This window comes from Hyperoodon ampullatus (assembly GCF_949752795.1).
Source record: "Hyperoodon ampullatus genome assembly, chromosome: 3".
In the NCBI taxonomy this organism is placed as follows: domain Eukaryota; kingdom Metazoa; phylum Chordata; class Mammalia; order Artiodactyla; family Ziphiidae; genus Hyperoodon; species Hyperoodon ampullatus.
Genome location: NC_136916.1, coordinates 167,532,135 through 167,550,509, shown reverse-complemented (window position 1 = coordinate 167,550,509; position 18,375 = coordinate 167,532,135). Strand labels below are relative to the sequence as shown.

Genomic DNA, 18,375 nt, shown 5'->3' with positions numbered 1-18,375 from the left:
AGTAAGAAGCAGGTCGGGGCGCAGCCCTCTTAGCAGTGTCATAAGGCTCCCAGAGCTGAGTCCGTGGCACTGATGGGACAGGCGGGGACGGAACAACACCAACCACTTCTTTCAAGGACTTTCATACACGTTCCTTTCTCCTCCTGAAAAAGCCCCATGACTTACCTAAAGTCATGCACCTGCTGGTGGCAGGAAGGAGCTAAGAACTCTGATTCGTGACTCTCAGGTCTAGGCCCCCTTCTCCATTTGTATTCGAGCTCTTTGAAAGAAAGCAGAGTAGATAATCTCTCTTTTTCTATCTTTGGCTTATATTTTCATCGCACTTAGAATTTTTAAAGCAGTTTACATGTAGCATCTCATATTTTGTCAATGTAATCGTGAAATTACAAAATGAAATCTCTGCCCAAAGAACCTTATTCAGGGATGGCAGGTACTGGGCATACGTGCCCACAGAGCCTTCTGCCACCAGTGGCAGACATAACGAGTCGATTATCCTGCCCCTCCTGCTGAGCCACCCAGACTTCCACTACTCTCAGAGCTGGCACAGAAAATGTCGCCTATTTGCCATCTCTGTTAGGCTCTAAGACCCTTGAGTTGTACTCAAGGGTCAGCTTGGTTAGCAGCTTGGTAAGAAACAGGTCCCAGCAATTAATACAGTCTTAACTTTTGCATTGGCTTTTTCACTGTAATCTGCTTTCCTCTTAAGCTCTGGGCCCAGCTGAGCCAGCAGAGGGACCAAAACTGCCTGAGGGACTTTGAGGCAGTAACAGCGATGGCAGCATGTGAAATGGGGGGCACCCAGCCAACCTATGGGGGCCCTTCCCAGGCCCCTCAAACCTAGGGCATGGGGGCCCAATGGCCCCAGCTCATGGCCGGAAGCAGAGTCTCCTGGATCCTGGGCCTGACTCAACTTTGTGCTTCAGCCTCCAGGAAGTCGTTTGTGTTTGAGCTGAACGAGTGCGCCTCTAGCCGCATCCTGAAGCTGGAGAAGGAGAACCAGAGCCTCCAGAGCACCATCCAGGGGCTGCGGGACGCCTCCCTGGCGCTGGAGGAGAGCAACCTCAAGTGCGGGGAGCTGGAGAAGGAGAATCACCAGCTCAACAAGAAGGTAACCCGGCCTAGGCGGGTGGACACCCCTCCCCCAGCCCGGTCCGCCCTAGAGAGACTAGTCAGTGGCCAGGCAGGGCAGTCGTGTCAGTGAGGATGCACCGCTGGGAGAAAAGCAGAAGCCAGTGCAGCCGCAGTTAATTATACAATAATAGAAGAACAAGAGCAAAGGTGAGAGGAGTCAGGAGGCAGCGTGGCTTGTGCCTGCACTGCCTTGAGGGTATGTCTCGGACAGTACTTGACCTCTATGTGCCTCCTTGTCTTCATCTGTGAAATGGGGTTAGTGGGCTTCCCACCTAACACATGTTGCATGGACTCCATGAGCTAGTGTTTGTAAGGAGTCTGGCACGTGGTAAGGGCTCAGTGAAAAGAAACCAGTGGACTGTGAAAAAGCATAGGATGGGTCACAGGGGAGAGGAGGCAGTGATGTAAGACATACCTGCGTGTGTGGGGAGTAGGGACCATCGATGGGCATTTTAGGGCACTGCTGGTGGTAAAACAGGATCAGTGCTCACTCCTTCCTCTCAGTTTATGAGATGGGGAAGAAGAGATGGCTGAACTGTATTTGCCTTTCAGGACAGCTGCTGGGTCTTCCCAGGAGCACAGGAGAACCCAGACATCTGGGAGAACAGACAGAGGCTTACAGAGCAGTCTTCCTTCTACAGTTAGGAGGACCCCCCCCATTTGCACTGGGGGTTCAGTCTCAGGTGCAGGAAGGGGCCGTTGAGAGGCTAGGGATCACCTTCAAGTCTTGGTCACTCCAGGTCAGAGGGCCTCAGAACACCTAGGCCACATTGTGATAGTGCAGTTGCATCGTGGGCTCCAAGCACACCAGCTGCCAGAGTCTAGCTGAGGAAGAGGACACAAGCCCCATTGCCTGCTGACCGCTGTGCAGGCCTGGTGCTATCGGGTGTCCCACCTGCCCGTGAGTCCTGCTAGTGTCATTCACTGCTGCACAGGCCGTGGGAGGGGCACGGGCTTCAGGGAGAGACCTGGGCTCCGCTGGTCCAGGCTGTGCTGGTCTCTTATCTCTGTGTGAGGCTTGGGACAGCCCCTTCTTCTGTGAACTGGTCTCTGGAGCCCCCTCATGGGACCTCCCAGGCTTGAGTACTCGCTCTTCTTGTCCCTTTGAAGCATTGTGTGCCATGCAGCCTTTCAGCCGACAAGCATTTTGTCCTGTCTTCGTAGGACAATAGAAAACCCCACCCCATCTCATGCCGTGTCTCTCAGTGTAAAACAGCATGGGGAAGGCAGCTAGACAGTTTAGGTTTTTTAGATTCACATGGCCCTAGCACGGGAAATGTCTTTATAAGTGGCAGTTCGACCTTGGCCAAGATAAAAAAAGAATCAGCCTTTAGAAAGATGAGAACCGTTGACTCCGTGGGTCCTCACGGGTCTGCTGCAGAAAGCCCGCAATGTAATAGCGCTGGCCCAGCTCCCAGCAGCCCTCTGAGATGACCCCTCATGCTTTTCCCCGCCCTCGTGGTTCACTCTGGCCCCTCCTCTGCACAAACAGGATGGCAGTGGGGGCTGCCTGCCCGGCATTACTCCTCAGCCCCCTGTCTCTCGGGCCCCACCCTCCTGCTTCCTCTTGGGGTCACTTCCCTGGTGGGACACCAGCCCTCTCCTGCCACGGTCCTTAGGAGGCATGTCTTGGCATAGACTCCCCAGCAGGAGGGAGGTGCCACAGTTCCCAGGCCCGTCCTGTGTCTGGTGCCGGGATCCCTGGGAGGCGGCCCTCTGCCCACCAGAGCGCCTCTCCCCAACCTGCTCAGTCTGCCCGCGGCCTGACCAAACCTGTCCTGGCCCAGCAGGCGTGGTTCCCCCCAGAGCCCAGCACTGACGGTGCCCCCTACCATTGGATGGGTGGACACCTCAGCCCCAGCTGGAGGGCTCACTGGACCCTAGTCCAGCTCAGTTCACCCCACTTTCCTTCCTCCAGCCTCAGCCATCCCACCCTCCTTGGCACCTCCCCACGTGGCCTGTCTGGGGCCCAGCTGACACTCCTCAGTTAATCAGTGAACCCCCAGGTCCCGCTGGTGCCAGCCTGGCTCTTAGCACACCCCAAGCATAGCCCAGGCTGCGAGCTTGCTTAGGTCTGAAAAGTCTGTGGAAACCCTAGTTCCCTGAAGTTAATATCCTCCCCTCTAACCCACAAAACTTCCATGGACCTTAGAGAAGCTGCCTCCTTCCTGCGACGGTGAATCTGCGTTGATGTCCTACGAGTTTATTCCTTAAGCCAAGAAGTTAAGAACCCTTATTTTCAGGGGAAGCGGGCAGCCCTGTGGGGGCCTGTTGCTAGAAGGGAAGAACAGCCTGGGGCTGAGAGGCAGGCCCCCGGCACCCACGTTCTCTGGGACCCGGAGTGGCACCTGCAGCCCAAGCCAGGAGCTTCATGGGGAAGGACAGGAAACCTCTCAGGGCTGGAAGGCCTGCAGCCAGCCCACATCTCAGCCCAGCAAGTTCACTCCAGGGGCACCGGGGTCCTTCGGGGATGGGCTCTGGTTCCATGGCAAAAGGAACCAGAAAAGGAGAGAGATGGCGTGGGTGTGGGACCCGGGGAGATCGCATCTTTAGACCAGAAGCAACAGCAACGAGAAATGCAAAGGTTGGAATAATGTTCCTTCCTCTGGGAGAGAAGGGGCGGCAGGGATAGGCTGTTAACAGTAAGGTTGGGGGTAAAAGCCAGCAGGCCCCCCTGACTGTGAGTGAGGACTGGGGGGTCGGCCACGGGGGGGTGGGTCCCGGCTCTGACCTGTCCTCGAGGCCTCAGGCCAGTCGCAGAGCCCCTCTGGGCCCAGTGTCCTCCTGAGTACTTGGTTAATAATAGCAGCTGCTCGTTGCCTTTAGTCCCGAAGGCCGTCGTCTCAGATGTAGGCTCTGCCATCGGAGGTGATCCCTGGTGCCCTGCCGAGTCCCAGGCCCTGTGCCGGGAAGTGGGGAAGAGATAAGGAAGGATTAGAAATACGTTCCTGCTTTTGAGAACCACTCAGATGTTTGCCGTGTCATAGCGTGCTTTCCTGTCGACCCCAGCTGGGAGGGGCTCCCCAGTCCTGGGGTCCCCGGGTTGGGGCAGGGGGGTTGAGGTGCTGACAACGTGACATGACAGTAGGAGTATGAGCTCGGCCCAGCTCTCCCCGCCGGTAGGGGAAGAAGCTTGCCTGCTGCTTCCTCCTGTGAGGGTTTGAGAGCTCCCAGATCTGTGAGCCAGGAAGGCAGGGTGCCCCTCAGCCAAGGACAAGTACGCAGAGTCTGCTTTAGAGCAGCGATCCTGCCGGGAGCTTTGGAAACCTCTCTGTGCAAGGCCCCGGCCCAGATGGGCTAAACTGCAGTAGGCTCAGACCTGCTGCTCACGGGGGTCGTTGGGCATCTCAGGGTCGTGGCCCGAGGTCCAAGATCTTTTCAAAGCTTCGAGAACCATCTGGTCTTTGCAATCTATGTTTTCAGAACAGCCATCCCGAACCAGCACATGAGGATCATTTAGGACCATGTCAAAATGCAGACCGGCTAGTCAGGAGCTCTGTGGGTGGCCAGGCCCAGAGCTCTCGTGGGGGAGGGGCAGTGAACACTGCTGCACCCGCTGTCTGCTGGGCACGTGCCGAGCACAGCACAGTGACAGAAGCTCTCAGGGATGCTCGCCGCTGGTCCTGCGTCAGTTACAGAAACTTGCTCGTGGTGACGTCATTAGTAGGGAGGGACTGGACTCTGAACTCTGTCCCTGTGACACCAGAGCCATATGCCTCTTTCCCGACTCCAGTCCCCCACGCTGAGGGCTTTGGCGTTGGCGGGAAGGGGACCAGCAGCCTTGAAGCCCTCGCGGTGCAGACACCAGCACGGGCATCGCCTAGGAGCCCAATCTCAGGCCCTGCCCTGGACCTACTGAGTGAGGATCAGGATTTACCACCTGATCCAGGTGTTAGACGCGATGAAGTAGCTAGTTCATGTTTTAGGAAGGTCGGGCGGGGTGACCCCAGCAGAAGCGCTCGGTGTCAGGGAGGTGATTGGATGGTTGTCCAGGCCAGAGGGAAGGTGGCCCGGCCCTAGCCAGGCAGTGGCGGTAGAGCGGCTTGGGTAGAGGGGGCAGGACTTGGGGACAGAGTTACTGGAGGGTGAAAGAGGAAGGAGGGACATAGCAGAAGACCACTCTGAGCAGCTGGGCGAATAGGAGTGTCACCAAGTGAAGCCCGTAGGACATCCAGTGGTGGTGGCCCCGGGCGTGTGGTCTGACCCTTGGGAAAGCGGACAAGGCCTGAGATGGGAGCAGGGAGCCCGGAGGCACTTGGGCACATGGCAGTGAGGGTGAGGAGAGGTGGGCTGGGAGGAGGCTGACTGGTGGTGCCCGTGAGCTGGAGATGCAAGTCGTGGGTTAGGAGCTGAGGGTCGAGGGGGCAGGGAGGTCCCTTCAGAGCAATGCCTGGACACTTTCCCTTGAGAAAAGGCCCGTTAAAGTGTTCCGTGGGGCTGATGAGTTTTGGATTTGTTTTAAAACGTAGTTCACGGGCTTCCCTGGTGGCGCAGCGGTTGAGAGTCCGCCTGCCGATGCAGGGGACATGGGTTCATGCCCCGGTCCGGGAAGATCCCACATGCCGCGGAGCGGCTGGGCCCGTGAGCCATGGCCGCTGAGCCTGCACGTCCGGAGCCTGTGCTCCGCAACGGGAGAGGCCACAACAGTGAGAGGCCCGTGTACCGCAAAAAAAAAATACGTAGTTCACTTCGTGAAGCCAACTGTTGCCCGGCTGGGTCTTTTGGGTCTGCAGATGGAGAAGTTACAGACCCAGCTGGAGAGGGAGAAGCAGAGTAACCAGGATTTGGAGACCCTGAGTGAGGAGCTGATCAAAGAGAAAGAACAGCTGCAGAGTGACATGGAGACCTTGAAGGCTGACAGAGCCCGGCAGGTAGGCACCCCCGGAACAGATGCCTCTCCTGGAACCCCTGCCTGCAGGAGGGAGAGTCCAGGATTTAGCCATTTCCTGGGAATCCATTGGGAAAACGTGTATTACCAGGTACCTAGCCTCGCTGCAGCTCAAGCCAGCAACTCTCAGTCAGCTGTGGGGGGCACGTTTGCCCTGCAGGGGACATTGGCGGTACCTGAAGACGATTTTGATTGTCATGACTTGGGGAGGAGAGAGGAGATGCTCTTGGCGTGTGGATGGTGGAGGCCAGGGATGCAGCTAAATGTCCTGCAACACACAGGACCAGCCCCGTGTGACAAAGAATGATCCGGCTCCACACGTCCACAGCGTCACGCTGAGCACCTGAGGTTTGTTAGGCTCACACCACAAGAAGTCCCAGATAGGAGGCAGTCCAGTGCTGGTGCAAAGGCTCTGTGATGCCGTGCAGGGGCCAGGCCTCTCCTCCCTCTGCCGGTCTTAGCAGTGGCTGCCACACATCCTCAGGGAACGGGAAGAAGAAGGTGGAGGGCAAGGGGCAGAGGGAAACCCTCCCGGGACCTTCTGTCACGTCTTATTGGCCACACCCAACGCGTGACCACCGCTACCTGCGAGGGAGCCTGGGGTATCCAGTATTTGAGTATTTCAGCCTCTGATGTAGAGCAGAAATGGGGGGAATGGGATGATGCCACGTTTGGTGAAAAGACGGCTTCTGCCCAGATGTGGCTTACGTAGAGGGCAGGACAGGCGACAGGCAAGGCAGTTTCCGATGTGTGCTCTTAAGGGAATAACGCAGAGAACCCTGCTGGATGCAGGCGCTGAGGAGCCCTGGTGCAAGGCTGTCCTGAGGAGCTGCTCACGCCGAGCCCTGGAGAAGGAGGGGGAGCCAGTGATGCTGAAGACCCCTGGGGTGGGGGTGGGGTGTCCAGGGCAGAGGGAGGATCCTGTGCAGGGGCTGCAGGAGGGGAGAGGCGTAAGGGGAGCCCACAGAGGTGGCGGCCACGATAAACGTACCAAGGGAATCCCTATCGTTGTTTTACGTGAGAGGGAGAGAGATGGGGTTTATGTTTCTGAATAATCCTGGCCGCCGTGCTGTCTCCGTGGGGGTCTCCATGCTCTTCACCTTGTGTCCATATTAACCCCTGGGAACATTAGGACTACTTTTTTTTTTTTTCATTGAAGTATAGTTCAGTTCTGGTGTACAGCAAAGCAACTCGGTGTGTGTGTGTGTGTGTGTGTGCGCGCGCGTGTGTGCGTGCGCTCTTTTTTCAGATTCTTTTCCATTATAGATGATTACAAGTTATTGGATATAGTTCCCTGTGCTATACAGTAGGACCGTTAGGATGTTTTTGGGGTACATGATGGGATGGCCTTTCAGGGCCTATGCTTTAGTCCCCCAGATTAAATCAGACTTTAGCCGCAACTTACCAAAATACGTTTGTGCAGCAGCCACTGTCGCTCCCGTCGTGTCTTCCCGCAGATCAGGGACCTTGAACAAGAAAAGGACCATCTCAACCAGACGGTGTGGACGCTGCGGGAGAGGTCGCAGGTCAGCAGCGAGGCCCGCGTGAAGGACATCGAGCAGGAGAGCAAAGCCCCGCCGGGGACAGTGACGGAGGCCAGCGGCCGGCTGAGCAGGCTGGAGCTGGAGCGGGCGCAGGAGAAGGCGGGGCGGGCGGAGGAGCTGCAGCAGGAGCTGCGGCGGCTGGAGGAGGAGAAGGGGAGGCTGGCGCAGAGGGTGAGCTCCCTGCAGGCGGCGGGCGAGCGGGCGGACGCCGTGGAGCGCGAGAGCCGCGGGCTGGCGCTGGAGAACCGGCAGCTGCGCAAGTCCCTGGACGCCCTGCAGAACGTGCAGGTGCAGCTGGCCGGCCTGGAGCTGGACAACAGGCAGCTGGACGAGGAGAACCTGGAGCTGCGCAGGATGGTGGAGGCCATGCGCTTCACGGGCGCCAAGGTGGCCCAGATGGAGCGGGAGAAGCAGGAGCTGGAGCGGGAGAAGCAGGAGCTGAGGACGAGCGTGGAGCTGCTCAAGGCGCTGGGCAAGAAGTCCGAGCGCCTGGAGCTCAGCTACCAGAGCCTGAGTGCCGAGAACCTGCGGCTGCAGCAGAGCCTGGACAGCGGCGGCCAGAAGGTGCAGGCCCTGGAGCGGGAGCTGGGGCAGCTGGAGGCCGAGAACCAGGCCCTGCAGCGCGACCTGGAGGCCCTCCGGCTCGCCAACAGGCAGCTGGAGCGGGCCGGCCAGGACCGGAAGGCGCTGGAGCAGGAAGTGGCCCAGCTGGAGAAAGACAAGAAGCTGCTGGAGAAGGAGGCCCGGCGTCTGTGGCAGCAGGTGGAGCTCAAGGACGCCGTCCTGGACGACAGCTCCGCCAAGCTGTCCGCTGCCGAGAGGGAGAGCCGCGCGCTGGACAAGGAGCTGGCCCGCTGCCGGGATGCGGCCGGCAAGCTGAAGGAGTTGGAGAAGGACAACAGGGACCTCACCAAGCAGGTCACCATGCACACGAGGACGCTGACCACCCTGAGGGAGGTGAGGCGGGGGTGGGGGCGGGCGGCTCCTTTGGTGGGGGGTGGGCAGGGTCACCGTGCTGCCCGGCAGGTGCTTCTGCAATAGAGGTGAGACAGGGAGAGGCCCCTGGCACTTGTCCCCTGCTTCTAAACAGAATGAGGCCCAAAAGCATAAAGAAGAAGTGGAAATCACCTGTTATGATCTTACGGCCCAGAGATAACCAGGGCTAATAGTCCAGCTTTTTTTTTTTTTTTTTTTTTTTTTTGCGGTACGCAGGCCTCTCCCTGCCGTGGCCTCTCCCGTTGCGGAGCACAGGCTCCGGACACGCAGGCTCAGCGGCCATGGCTCACGGGCCCAGCCGCTCCACGGCATGTGGGATCTTCCCGGACCGGGGCACAAACCGGTGTCCCCTGCATCGGCAGGCAGACTCAACCACTGCGCCACCAGGGAAGCCCGTCCAGCATATTTTATTTCTTCTTTCTCCTTGTGCGTTTGTGTATACACACACTTGATACCCTACCTTCTCCATCCTAGACCTGTTCTGTTTCTCTCTATTACTATACTTTTTCTCATTACATTAAATAGGTTTCAAGCCATGATTTCTAATGGCAGTGAGATATTGATTTTATGGACTTACTGTGATTGCTTTCTGGACATTTAGATTGTTTCTGATTTTTCCCACGATTTTAAATAACACTGGGACTTCCCTGGTGGCTCAGTGGTTAAGAATCTGCCTGCCAATGCAGGGGACACAGGTTCTAGCCCTGGTCCGGGAAGATCCCACAGGCCACAGAGCAACTAAGCCCGTGCGCCACAACTACTGAGCCCGCATGCCACAACTACTGAGCCCACGTGCCTAGAGCCCGTGCTCCACGGCAAGAGAAGCCACCGCAATGAGAAGCCCACGCACCGCAAAGAAGAGTAGCCCCCGCTCACTGCAACTAGAGAAAGCCCGCGTGCAGCAATGAAGACCCAACACAGCCAAAAATAAATAAATTAATTAATTTTAGAAAAACACTGGACATCCTTGCACACGTGCACCTTTGCGAATGTATTTATTTTCTTAGGATATATGCCTAGAAGTGCAATTACAGGATGAAAGGGTACGACCGTTTTACAGTTTCTTGGTAAATATGTGTCTTACTTTTCCCTGGTAGTTTTTGCACAGCTCACCCGGGCTTTCCTGCAGCGACTTAGGGTGAGTCACTGCTCTAGTAAACGACTCCAGCGTGTGAGTGGCCCATCACCGAAGCCGAGTGTCCACATGTGTGGAAGTTCCATGTGACTGTTCACAGACACCTGGTACCCTCCATAATGTGGCCCGGCTGTCCCATAGTGGAGCCCTCTTCTGGCTCCTCTACCTGCAGCAGATAGATGAAGAAGAGAAGGACCCCACTTCATGGGGCAGAATATGGTCTCATAGCCGCACCTGACTGCCAGGGAGGTTGGGAACTGTGTTGCAGCTGTGTGCTGAGGAAGAAAAAGAAATAGACTTGGTGACCACGGAGAGGTCTCCACATTAAAAAAAGATCACTGACTGTCAGTGCAGGCAGATCGGTACGCTGTCAGGGAGAGATGCAAGACACCAACCTGAGCCATAGCCCCTGCCTCCGTAAGCCTAGGTTAGGTTATGCTGCAGTGACGAATTACCCCAGAATCGCAGGGCTTATCACATCCAAGGCTGGTTTCTCTTTCACAAGAGTCCAGGTGACTCTCTGGAGAGCCTGTCCTCTTTGCTGGGGCTCAGCATCCCAGGCGGCTTTGATCTCACGGCTCCACCATCTCAATGTGGGGTTCGGGCAGTTCCCAAGGCAGGGGAGAGGCAGCTGGAAGATCACACACTGGCCCTTCCACGCTGCAGCCAGGGAGCGACCCTGGGATGTTTGGCGAGCGCCACCCTCCGTCACACTGCCGTTCCAGACCTTGGGGTGTGTGTGGTAGGGTGTCCTCGTGTGTGCACGTAGCTGTGACGCTGGGCAAAAAACGGTATAACTACCTGGAGAGCTACAGAGGTGTGGACTAGAGTAAGTGAACCCCTAGATGAGGTCAACATCCACTTTTGAAAAGTAAATCAAAACCAGTGTTTAAAGTAAAATCTTTCTCCTCTTTATACTTTGTTCTGAGTTCTCTGCAATGAGCTAACTAAATGGTTATTGATCCTTTACTTCGCGGAAAAGGCAGTCACGTTCACAGAATTCAAACCCGCTCCTCAGAGGTCACCATAAGTGGTATTTCAGACACCTGTCCGGATGTGTTTGGAGCACGTTCGATCCTTCCTGGACACGCTGCCACGTGGTCTGGTGTCTTGAACTCCGGGGGCTGGGAAGGTGTGTTCATCCGTTCCCTTTGGAGGCATCCCTGAGGTTCACCGTCCCCACAGGACCGCCTGCTTGGCCCTCGAGACACCCGAGCTGGCCACAGCTCGAGAGGGTGGTGGCTCAGCCCTGAGACCGGCCTGCGTCAGGCCCTCCTGCCGTTTCTGCTGGGCTCCTTTCCCACGCTTGTCCTCACTGTCCCCACAGGACCTGGTGCAGGAGAAGCTGAAGAGCCAGCAGCTGAGCAGTGAGCTGGACAAGCTGAGCCAGGAACTGGAGAAGCTCGGCCTCCACAAGGAGCTGCTGCTGCAGGATGACAGCAGTGACGGTGACACGTGAGGACCCCTCCCTGGGTGGCTGCAGGCTCCACGTCCCAGCCCCACCCCCACCCCACCCCACCCGCCTCCCCCCAGCTCAGTTTACTTTTCACACCTGAGGGCCTGTTGTCACGTGGTGCTTTATATCCCGGGCCTCCTTCCTGGACCTTCCCAGGCAGGAGTGGAAGGAGATTCTTTTGTCCAGTGAAAAGGCTTCTTAACTTTTCTCTAGTTAGGCTTTTTTCGAGCAGTTTTAACTTCACATCAAGAGTGAGGAGAAGGTGCAGAGATTTCCCGTAGACCCCCTGCCCCAGATGCGTACCGTCCCCCACCATCAACGCCCCCCACCAGAATGGTGCATGCATTACGCTCAGTGAACCTACACCAACACCTCGTCATCACCCAGAGTCCACGGTCGACATTGGGGTCATTCTCGGTGTTGCATGTTCTGTGGATTTGGACAAACGTATGATAACCTATATCCACCCCTATAGCGTCATACAGAGTATCTTCACTGCCCTAAAAATCATGTGTTCCACCTGTTCGTTCTCCTCTCCCTCCAACAGCCCTTTAATTTGTTTAAATTTTAACTCTTGCTGCCTTTGCCAGCAGTGCTTTCCTAAATCATCTTGCTTTTCAAGGAAATCCAACATCTTGGACTTCTGTTGGACTTGTGACCAACGTGATGTCCTTTAGGTGTGGTGAAAAGGCCACACGGATTTACCGCTTACCTAGCACTGTGGTCTTGGATGGATTCCTTAACCTTTCTGAGACTCTGTTTCCCCATCTGTAAAATGGCCATAACAATACATGAAACGGCACCTGGAAAACTATAGCAGTGATGTTTCATTGACGGTGTCCCAGACATATCTATGCCAACAGTCTGGGGAACAGCTCTGGGTGATGGTTTTTGACTCCTGCAGTTCTTCTGGGCCAAATCTTTTTTTTTTTTTTTTTTTTTTCGGTACGCGGGCCTCTCACTGTTGTGGCCTCTCCCATTGTGGAGCACAGGCTCCAGACGCGCAGGCTCAGCGGCCATGGCTCACAGGCCCAGCCGCTCTGCGGCATGTGGGATCCTCCCAGACCGGGGCACGAACCCGTGTCCCCTGCATCGGCAGGCGGACTCTCCACCACTGCGCCACCAGGGAAGCCCTGGGCCAAATCTTGCAGCGTGCTGCGGAAACCAGCTTAGTGGAGGAGGGATGTGTTGGCAGCTCGGAGACTGGGAGCTTGTGGGTAGAAGAGGCAGATGAATACTACCGTATATTTGTATTTTTCAGGAAATACAAGATTTTGGAGAGCATAAATGAATCAGCATTCAAAACAGCACTAGCCAGGAAAGAAGAAAAGATTGTGTTCTTAGAAGCGCAGATGGAAGAGAAAGCCAGCCTGAATCACCACCTACAGAACGAGCTCCAGGTGGTAAGAGCAGCCCCCTTAGGGTCAGGCTGTGGGTCCTGGCTGTGAGGTCCCTGCCTCACCTTTCCCAGCCCCTCACCTGGGTAGCAGAGGGGTGGCCTGGATGCCCGTGCTCTGGAGCAAGTGTCCATGGAGTGGACCCCTGAGGCTCAGGGGAGGGAGAAGACTGGCCGCGCTCACGTGGCTATAAAGTCGGGACTGGGTCCCAGCTGCTGTCCGGCAGTCACCTCTGCAGGGAGGGGGCAACATGCAGGATGGAGGTCCTGTGCCCTCCCCCAAGAGCAGAGGCAGGAGTCTGGCGGGTCCAGTGCCAGGCGAGGGGTCGGGCATGCTGAGGGCGGATGGGTTTGGTGCGGGGCCCCGAGCCCGGCCTCTTCCTGCCCCAAGTCCGCTTTCCCGTTCCCGCACCCGCAGTTGAAGAACGAGTGTGAGATCCTCAGGAAGAGCCAGGAAGAGGGGAAGCAGGTGCAGAACTCTTTCAAACACCCTGTGGGGCCGTTGGTCGAGGGTCACCCGGGGAAGGAGCGCTGGGGGCCCAGCCCCAAGGAGGCCACGATGGAGCTGCTCCGCGTGAAGGACCGGGCCATCGAGCTGGAGCGCAACGTGAGTGGGGAGAGGCCGTCCCGCCGACAGTCCCGCAGACGGAGCAGGAACTCCCATTACCGGGAAGGACCCAGGGTGTCAGAAGCCGTTGAGATTTATCCAGGTCTCGTTGGCCTCTTCTTGAGTTTCCTGGCGAGTCCCGTTTGCTCCTTGCCGCTTGCGGTCCCTTCAACCTTTCTGACTGATGGGGCAGGTCTCCTTTTTCCCCGGGGACTTGCTCTGTGCCTCCTGCGCTGGGTCTGGGGCATCTCCACCAGCACTGTTGCCGCAGTGTTCTGTGTTTCGGTGCTCTTCTGGGGGTCGACAGACCACGGTCCGCCCCCTGTTTTCATCAATAAGGTTTTATTGGCCCACAGACACACCCTTTGCTTACATATCGTGTGGGGCTGCCTTCCCACGGTGATGGCAGGGGTCATTGGTTGAGGTAGAGACCCTATGGCCGGCGAACCCCAAAATAATATTTGCCGTCTGGCCCTTTACAGAGCAAGTCTGTCCACGCGTGTCTAAACCCCTGATCTTGTTTGACGTCTCCCAACAGCCTTATGAAGTAGATAGTGACGATTTTCCTTTGACAGATGAGAAAGGTGAGACGGAGTTTAAGAGACTTGACCCTAAGCCCCATGCTGGTCAGGGAGAGTGCAAGACCACACCCCACGCGTCCGGGCCCAGTCGGTGGCATACCTTGCTCGGCCTGTATCCGTCTCATGGAGCATGAACTGCCTTCTTCTACCGGCTGTCACCCGAGTGGGGTGAGGCTTTAGGGCAGGCTCTGGCTCCCTGTTCTGTGCGAGAAGCTCACAGACATGCATTCTCGGGGTGGTCAACAGAAAACAGAGAAGAGCACGAAAGACAGAAAGGATGAAGCAGCTTTAGCTCCAGCTCGCCCTTGCCTCACACTCACATGCTCAGGTTCTTTGCAGTCTCTCCATCATGTGTATTCACTTCTATTGTGAAAGCACGTACACAAAAATTTTTTTCCAATTCTGTTGTCTTTCCAAGAGGGAAGATGTTATTTCTCTCATCCGGTGGATTTTGGCTTTGGCCCCCAGAGGGTTCCTAACAACTCAGCCGTCCCTGCGGCTGGTTAGGTACAGAGCCGGTGTCTGATTGGTCTCATGCTTCCCACTTCCCCAGAACGCGGCTCTGCAGGCTGAGAAGCAGCTGCTCAAGGAACAGCTGCAGCACTTGGAGACCCAGAACACGGCCTTCAGCAGTCAGATCCTGACGCTGCAGAAGCAGAGTGCCTTCCTGCAGGAGCACAACACCACACTACAGACGCAGACGGCTAAGCTGCAGGTGAGGGCGTGGCTGGGCAGCCCTTGGGGGAGGGTGCTCTGTGTCTCCTAGAGACTGGCCCCAGCGCTCTGACGACTCCTGATCAGTAAGACAGAGCATGGGAGGGTTCGGTGTTTTGTTTTATTTTTGATAGACTCATTGTAAACCGCGGTTCCGAGCCTCAGGATCTTTGAAGTTGGATTTCAGTGACTGAACACGGCTGCCCAGGCAAAAAAAAGTTTATTTCCCTGCTTTTCCCTTGCAGTCTTGTCTGTTTCCCAAAATCCGTTTCTTGAGATGCTGTTAGGAATGACTTGGAAAAGAGGTTCTGGAATCAAATAAGTTTGGTTCAACAGAGTTAAGTACATTTCTTCACTGTAGGGCCTGGCAGAGCCTTTTTGAAGCAAATGTGAATTTTTGATCTCTACGAGTCAAGTGGAAGGTGTGAAGTAGCTCCAGGGCTGGTGAGACCATCCAGCCAAAAGAGTGTTCTGGACCACACATTTTAGGATGTTGGCTTTTATTTACTGTTAATAGATTGTGGGAAAGTAAATGATCGTTTATTGCCGTTTCTGAGAAAGGTGTTTGAAAATATGTAACGTGTGGGTCAGAGACAATAAATAGGAGACTGTCAAAGAGGTTGGGATTTGTTCTATTAAAACAAGCAAATAGGATGTCGGTTTGTAGTTTCGTTTTTGTTGGGGTTTTTGGTTATGGTTATCATATCTTTGTCTGCTCTTGATATGAAGGTAATTCTGACCTCAATGAGATAGGAAGTGTTCCCTTCTCCTGAATTTCTAATAATTTTGGATGTTGGATGGATGTTCTGTAAGCGTCAGTTAGGTTAAGGTTAAGGTAGGTTGTTCAGGTATTTTGTGTCCTCAGTGATGCTCTATCTTTTAAAAATAGGCTTTTAAAAGTATTCAAAGAGGGTATTATTCAGAGAGAGGACCTTATTTGCCCCAAAAGGTCACGTCTGCGGAGAGGGGCTCAGGAGTGAAGCGCCACGCAACAGTCTGTTGATGCCGTCTGGCCTCCTCCAGCAGTTCCTTAAGTGCTGGTAGAGCTGTCTTTGGTCCCAGCTGCGTCTTGCCTGCGCCGATGGTCCCTGTGACCTCGGGGTCAGCCTCCAGCCCCCTCTCCCTCTCGGCAGGTGGAGAATTCCACTCTGGGCTCCCAGAGCGCCTCACTCACGGCGCAGTACGCGCTGCTCCAGAACCAGCAGACAGCCAAGGAGAGCGAGATCGAGATCCTGCAGAAGCAGCAGGAAGAGCTGACGGCCGCCTACCAGGCCCTGCTGCAGGACCACGAGCACCTGGGCGCGCTCCACGAGCGGCAGTCCACGGAGTACGAGGCCCTCATCCGCCAGCACAGCTGCCTGAAAACACTGCATCGCAACCTGGAGCTGGAGCACAGGGAGCTCGGGGAGAGGTATGTGCCGGTGGGGCGGGCTCCCCTGGGTTCCTGTCCCCGCCTCTGCTCTGTGCCCCTCGGGTCTCCTCTTGGCCTGCAGCTTCACACCATCTGGGGCACCGGAACTTTCCAAAAGGGAAGTAAATCAAAGTCACCCTTAGCAATTTGGAGTTAATGCAGCTGGAGACCGAGTGTTGGTGGATCTCCAGGTGGAGAAGGGGCGTCGTGGCCAGTCTTGGCTCAGGGAAACCTGTTGTTGGTGTGGGGTCCCTGCTCCCCTAAGGATTTTCTTCTCTCCTCCCTTTTCTCTCCAAACTAAGAATGAGGAGGAAGTTCACCACAGCTGCCAATTTACAATGACGCATCTTGCCCTGGCTTCTCAGTTCTTTTCTTGCCTGTCAAGGTCTGGGCTGCGTTTTTTTTTAACCTTTAATTTAAAAAAAAAATAAATTTATTTATTTATTTTTGGCTGCGTTGGGTCTTCGTTGCTGTGTGCGGGCTTTCTCTAGTTGCGGTGAGCGGGGGCTACTCTTCATTGCGGTGCACGGTCTTCTTATTGCGGTGGCGTCTCTTGTTGTGGAGCACAGGCTCTAGGCACGTGGGCTTCAGTAGTTGTGGCTTGTGGGCTTAGCTGCTCCGCGGCATGTGGGATCTTCCCAGACCAGAGCTCGAACCCGTGTCCCCTGCATCGGCAGGCGGATTCTTAACCACTGCACCACCAGGAAAGCCCTAATTTTAAGTATATAGAAAGTAAACAGAATGGTAGAGTGAAACCCCTGTATACCCACGACTTGCTTCTGCACTTATCACTATTTTGCCACCCTCGCTTCACCTTTACCTCCCGTTCTCCAGCCCCACACTCTTCTTTTTTTGTAGGTAAAATCTACGTACCTTGAAATGCACGAGTCTTAACTTTGCACTCTTGACAAATCGGGATCCTGGGTTTTGTGTGCATTCAGTCAACCGGCATCACCTGAGCTCCTGCCCTGGCGGATCCTTGATTGTTCCAGGCTGCTGGGCAGGGGTTGCAGGACCCAGAGTCTGGGAGCAGGTGTGGTGTGCACATGGCTCTAATGCAGGAGAGAGAGGCTCTCAAACACTTGGCACGGGTGGCTGGGTGGGTGAGGAAGAGAAATTGTCCTTGTCCTGTGCTTGTGAGGCGGCCCTGCTGCCAGTGTTCTCCTTGACTCGGCCTCAAGATGCTAAGTAAAGCTGAAGTGCAGGGTGTTTCATCACAGACCCAGGGGGCTCGTTGGGCCAGCAGAGCCTCGTGAGGGCATCTGAGGATGCTGTGGGCAGGGGGTGATGGCGTTCATTTATCCCCTCACCCGGTGCTTCCTTTCTGCCTCTGTCTGGAGTCCTCCACCCCTTTGATCCACGCGGATCGCCGTCCTTCAGGGGCTGCTAGCCCAAATGAGCGTCTTCTGCTTCCTCCTGCACCCATCCTGGATCCATGCGACACTTAGTAAACACCTGCTGTGTATGGGGTGCTGTTTCTAGCTGTGGTAGGAGAGGCATCCAGTTGACTAATGATGTGGAGTGAGAAGTGTTCGCTCAACTCTAAAGCTAGCACAGCGCCCAGCACTCACCAGGCACTCAGGTGTCCTATTATGTGTTATAATAACATCTTATGATATTCTTCATGTCTGCTCAGCAGGAGAAGGTTTTTGCAGGTGGAATTTGGACTGGCTCTGAAGGAAGAGTTCATTGTTGCTTTCCCTGTAATTCTTTGCTTAGTACAGCACAGAACCACTGTGTTACCCAGTACTTGGTTGGACAGAGGCTGGTGGCCCCTTGGGTCTGTCTGCAGCAGGGCTACACGTTCAGGAGTCTGGGTACCTGGAACACAGGGATGATGGCTCTACATTCATTTCATTTGACACTTAAATCAGACACTCACTCATTCGTTCTCTTAACAGATACTTACTGAGCACTGTGCCTCATACTGGGACTCGGTGGTGAGCCAGACTCGCCCAGGTTCTGTTCTGCAGTGGTGTAGTTTACTAATGGTCAGAGAGATGCTTGATCAGTGAGCTTTTCCAAGACATTACAGCAGGGAAGCGGGAAGCGGGGACCTTGATGGTCAGCCGGAGGCCCTAATTTGTCAGACCTTGGATGACTTTTCCCAGAATCGTTCATCTGGATGGAAAGGTCACCCCTGAGAGCCAGGCAGAGCCCCACGCCCAGAACCACGTCGGGGATCCTCTGCTCTGAAGCTAAAGGCCACACAGATGTCTGTCTGTAAGCAGCTGCCTGAGCAGGTTTCTGAGCTTGATTCCCACACAGGCACAAGTCTGGGTTCCAGTCAGATGGTGCGAGTACAGCTGCGCGGGGACAGGTCGGGTCAGGGTAGAGGTCTGGAGACAAAGGCTGGAAGCCCCTGGACTTGAGGGCTCTTGAGTCATCGTGAGCTTGGAAGGTTCCAGCAGGCGGGAGGAACAGCCTGGCCTTATCGGGGACTCTGTCCTTGTGCTCTTTTGCCCTCCAGAGATAGCTGTGCAGTACCCCATACAGAGAGACAGAGGAGAAAATAC

General features: G+C 55.6%; 1 protein-coding gene across 2 annotated transcripts in view; it reads left to right on the top strand.

Annotated features, from left to right (window-relative positions):
• The window catches only part of CCDC88C (coiled-coil domain containing 88C), a gene marked incomplete at its 5' end in the record, with an annotated part of 125,924 nt that overhangs the window by 81,202 nt on the left and 26,347 nt on the right, over positions 1-18,375 (top strand). For both annotated transcript variants that reach the window (XM_079699613.1, XM_079699612.1), the window contains 8 exons: positions 924-1,108; positions 5,865-6,002; positions 7,477-8,520; positions 11,022-11,149; positions 12,412-12,553; positions 12,965-13,153; positions 14,288-14,449; positions 15,582-15,859. In XM_079699613.1, the coding sequence (XP_079555739.1) occupies positions 924-1,108; positions 5,865-6,002; positions 7,477-8,520; positions 11,022-11,149; positions 12,412-12,553; positions 12,965-13,153; positions 14,288-14,449; positions 15,582-15,859 (2,266 nt within the window). The remainder of the gene's footprint in view (positions 1-923; positions 1,109-5,864; positions 6,003-7,476; positions 8,521-11,021; positions 11,150-12,411; positions 12,554-12,964; positions 13,154-14,287; positions 14,450-15,581; positions 15,860-18,375) is intronic.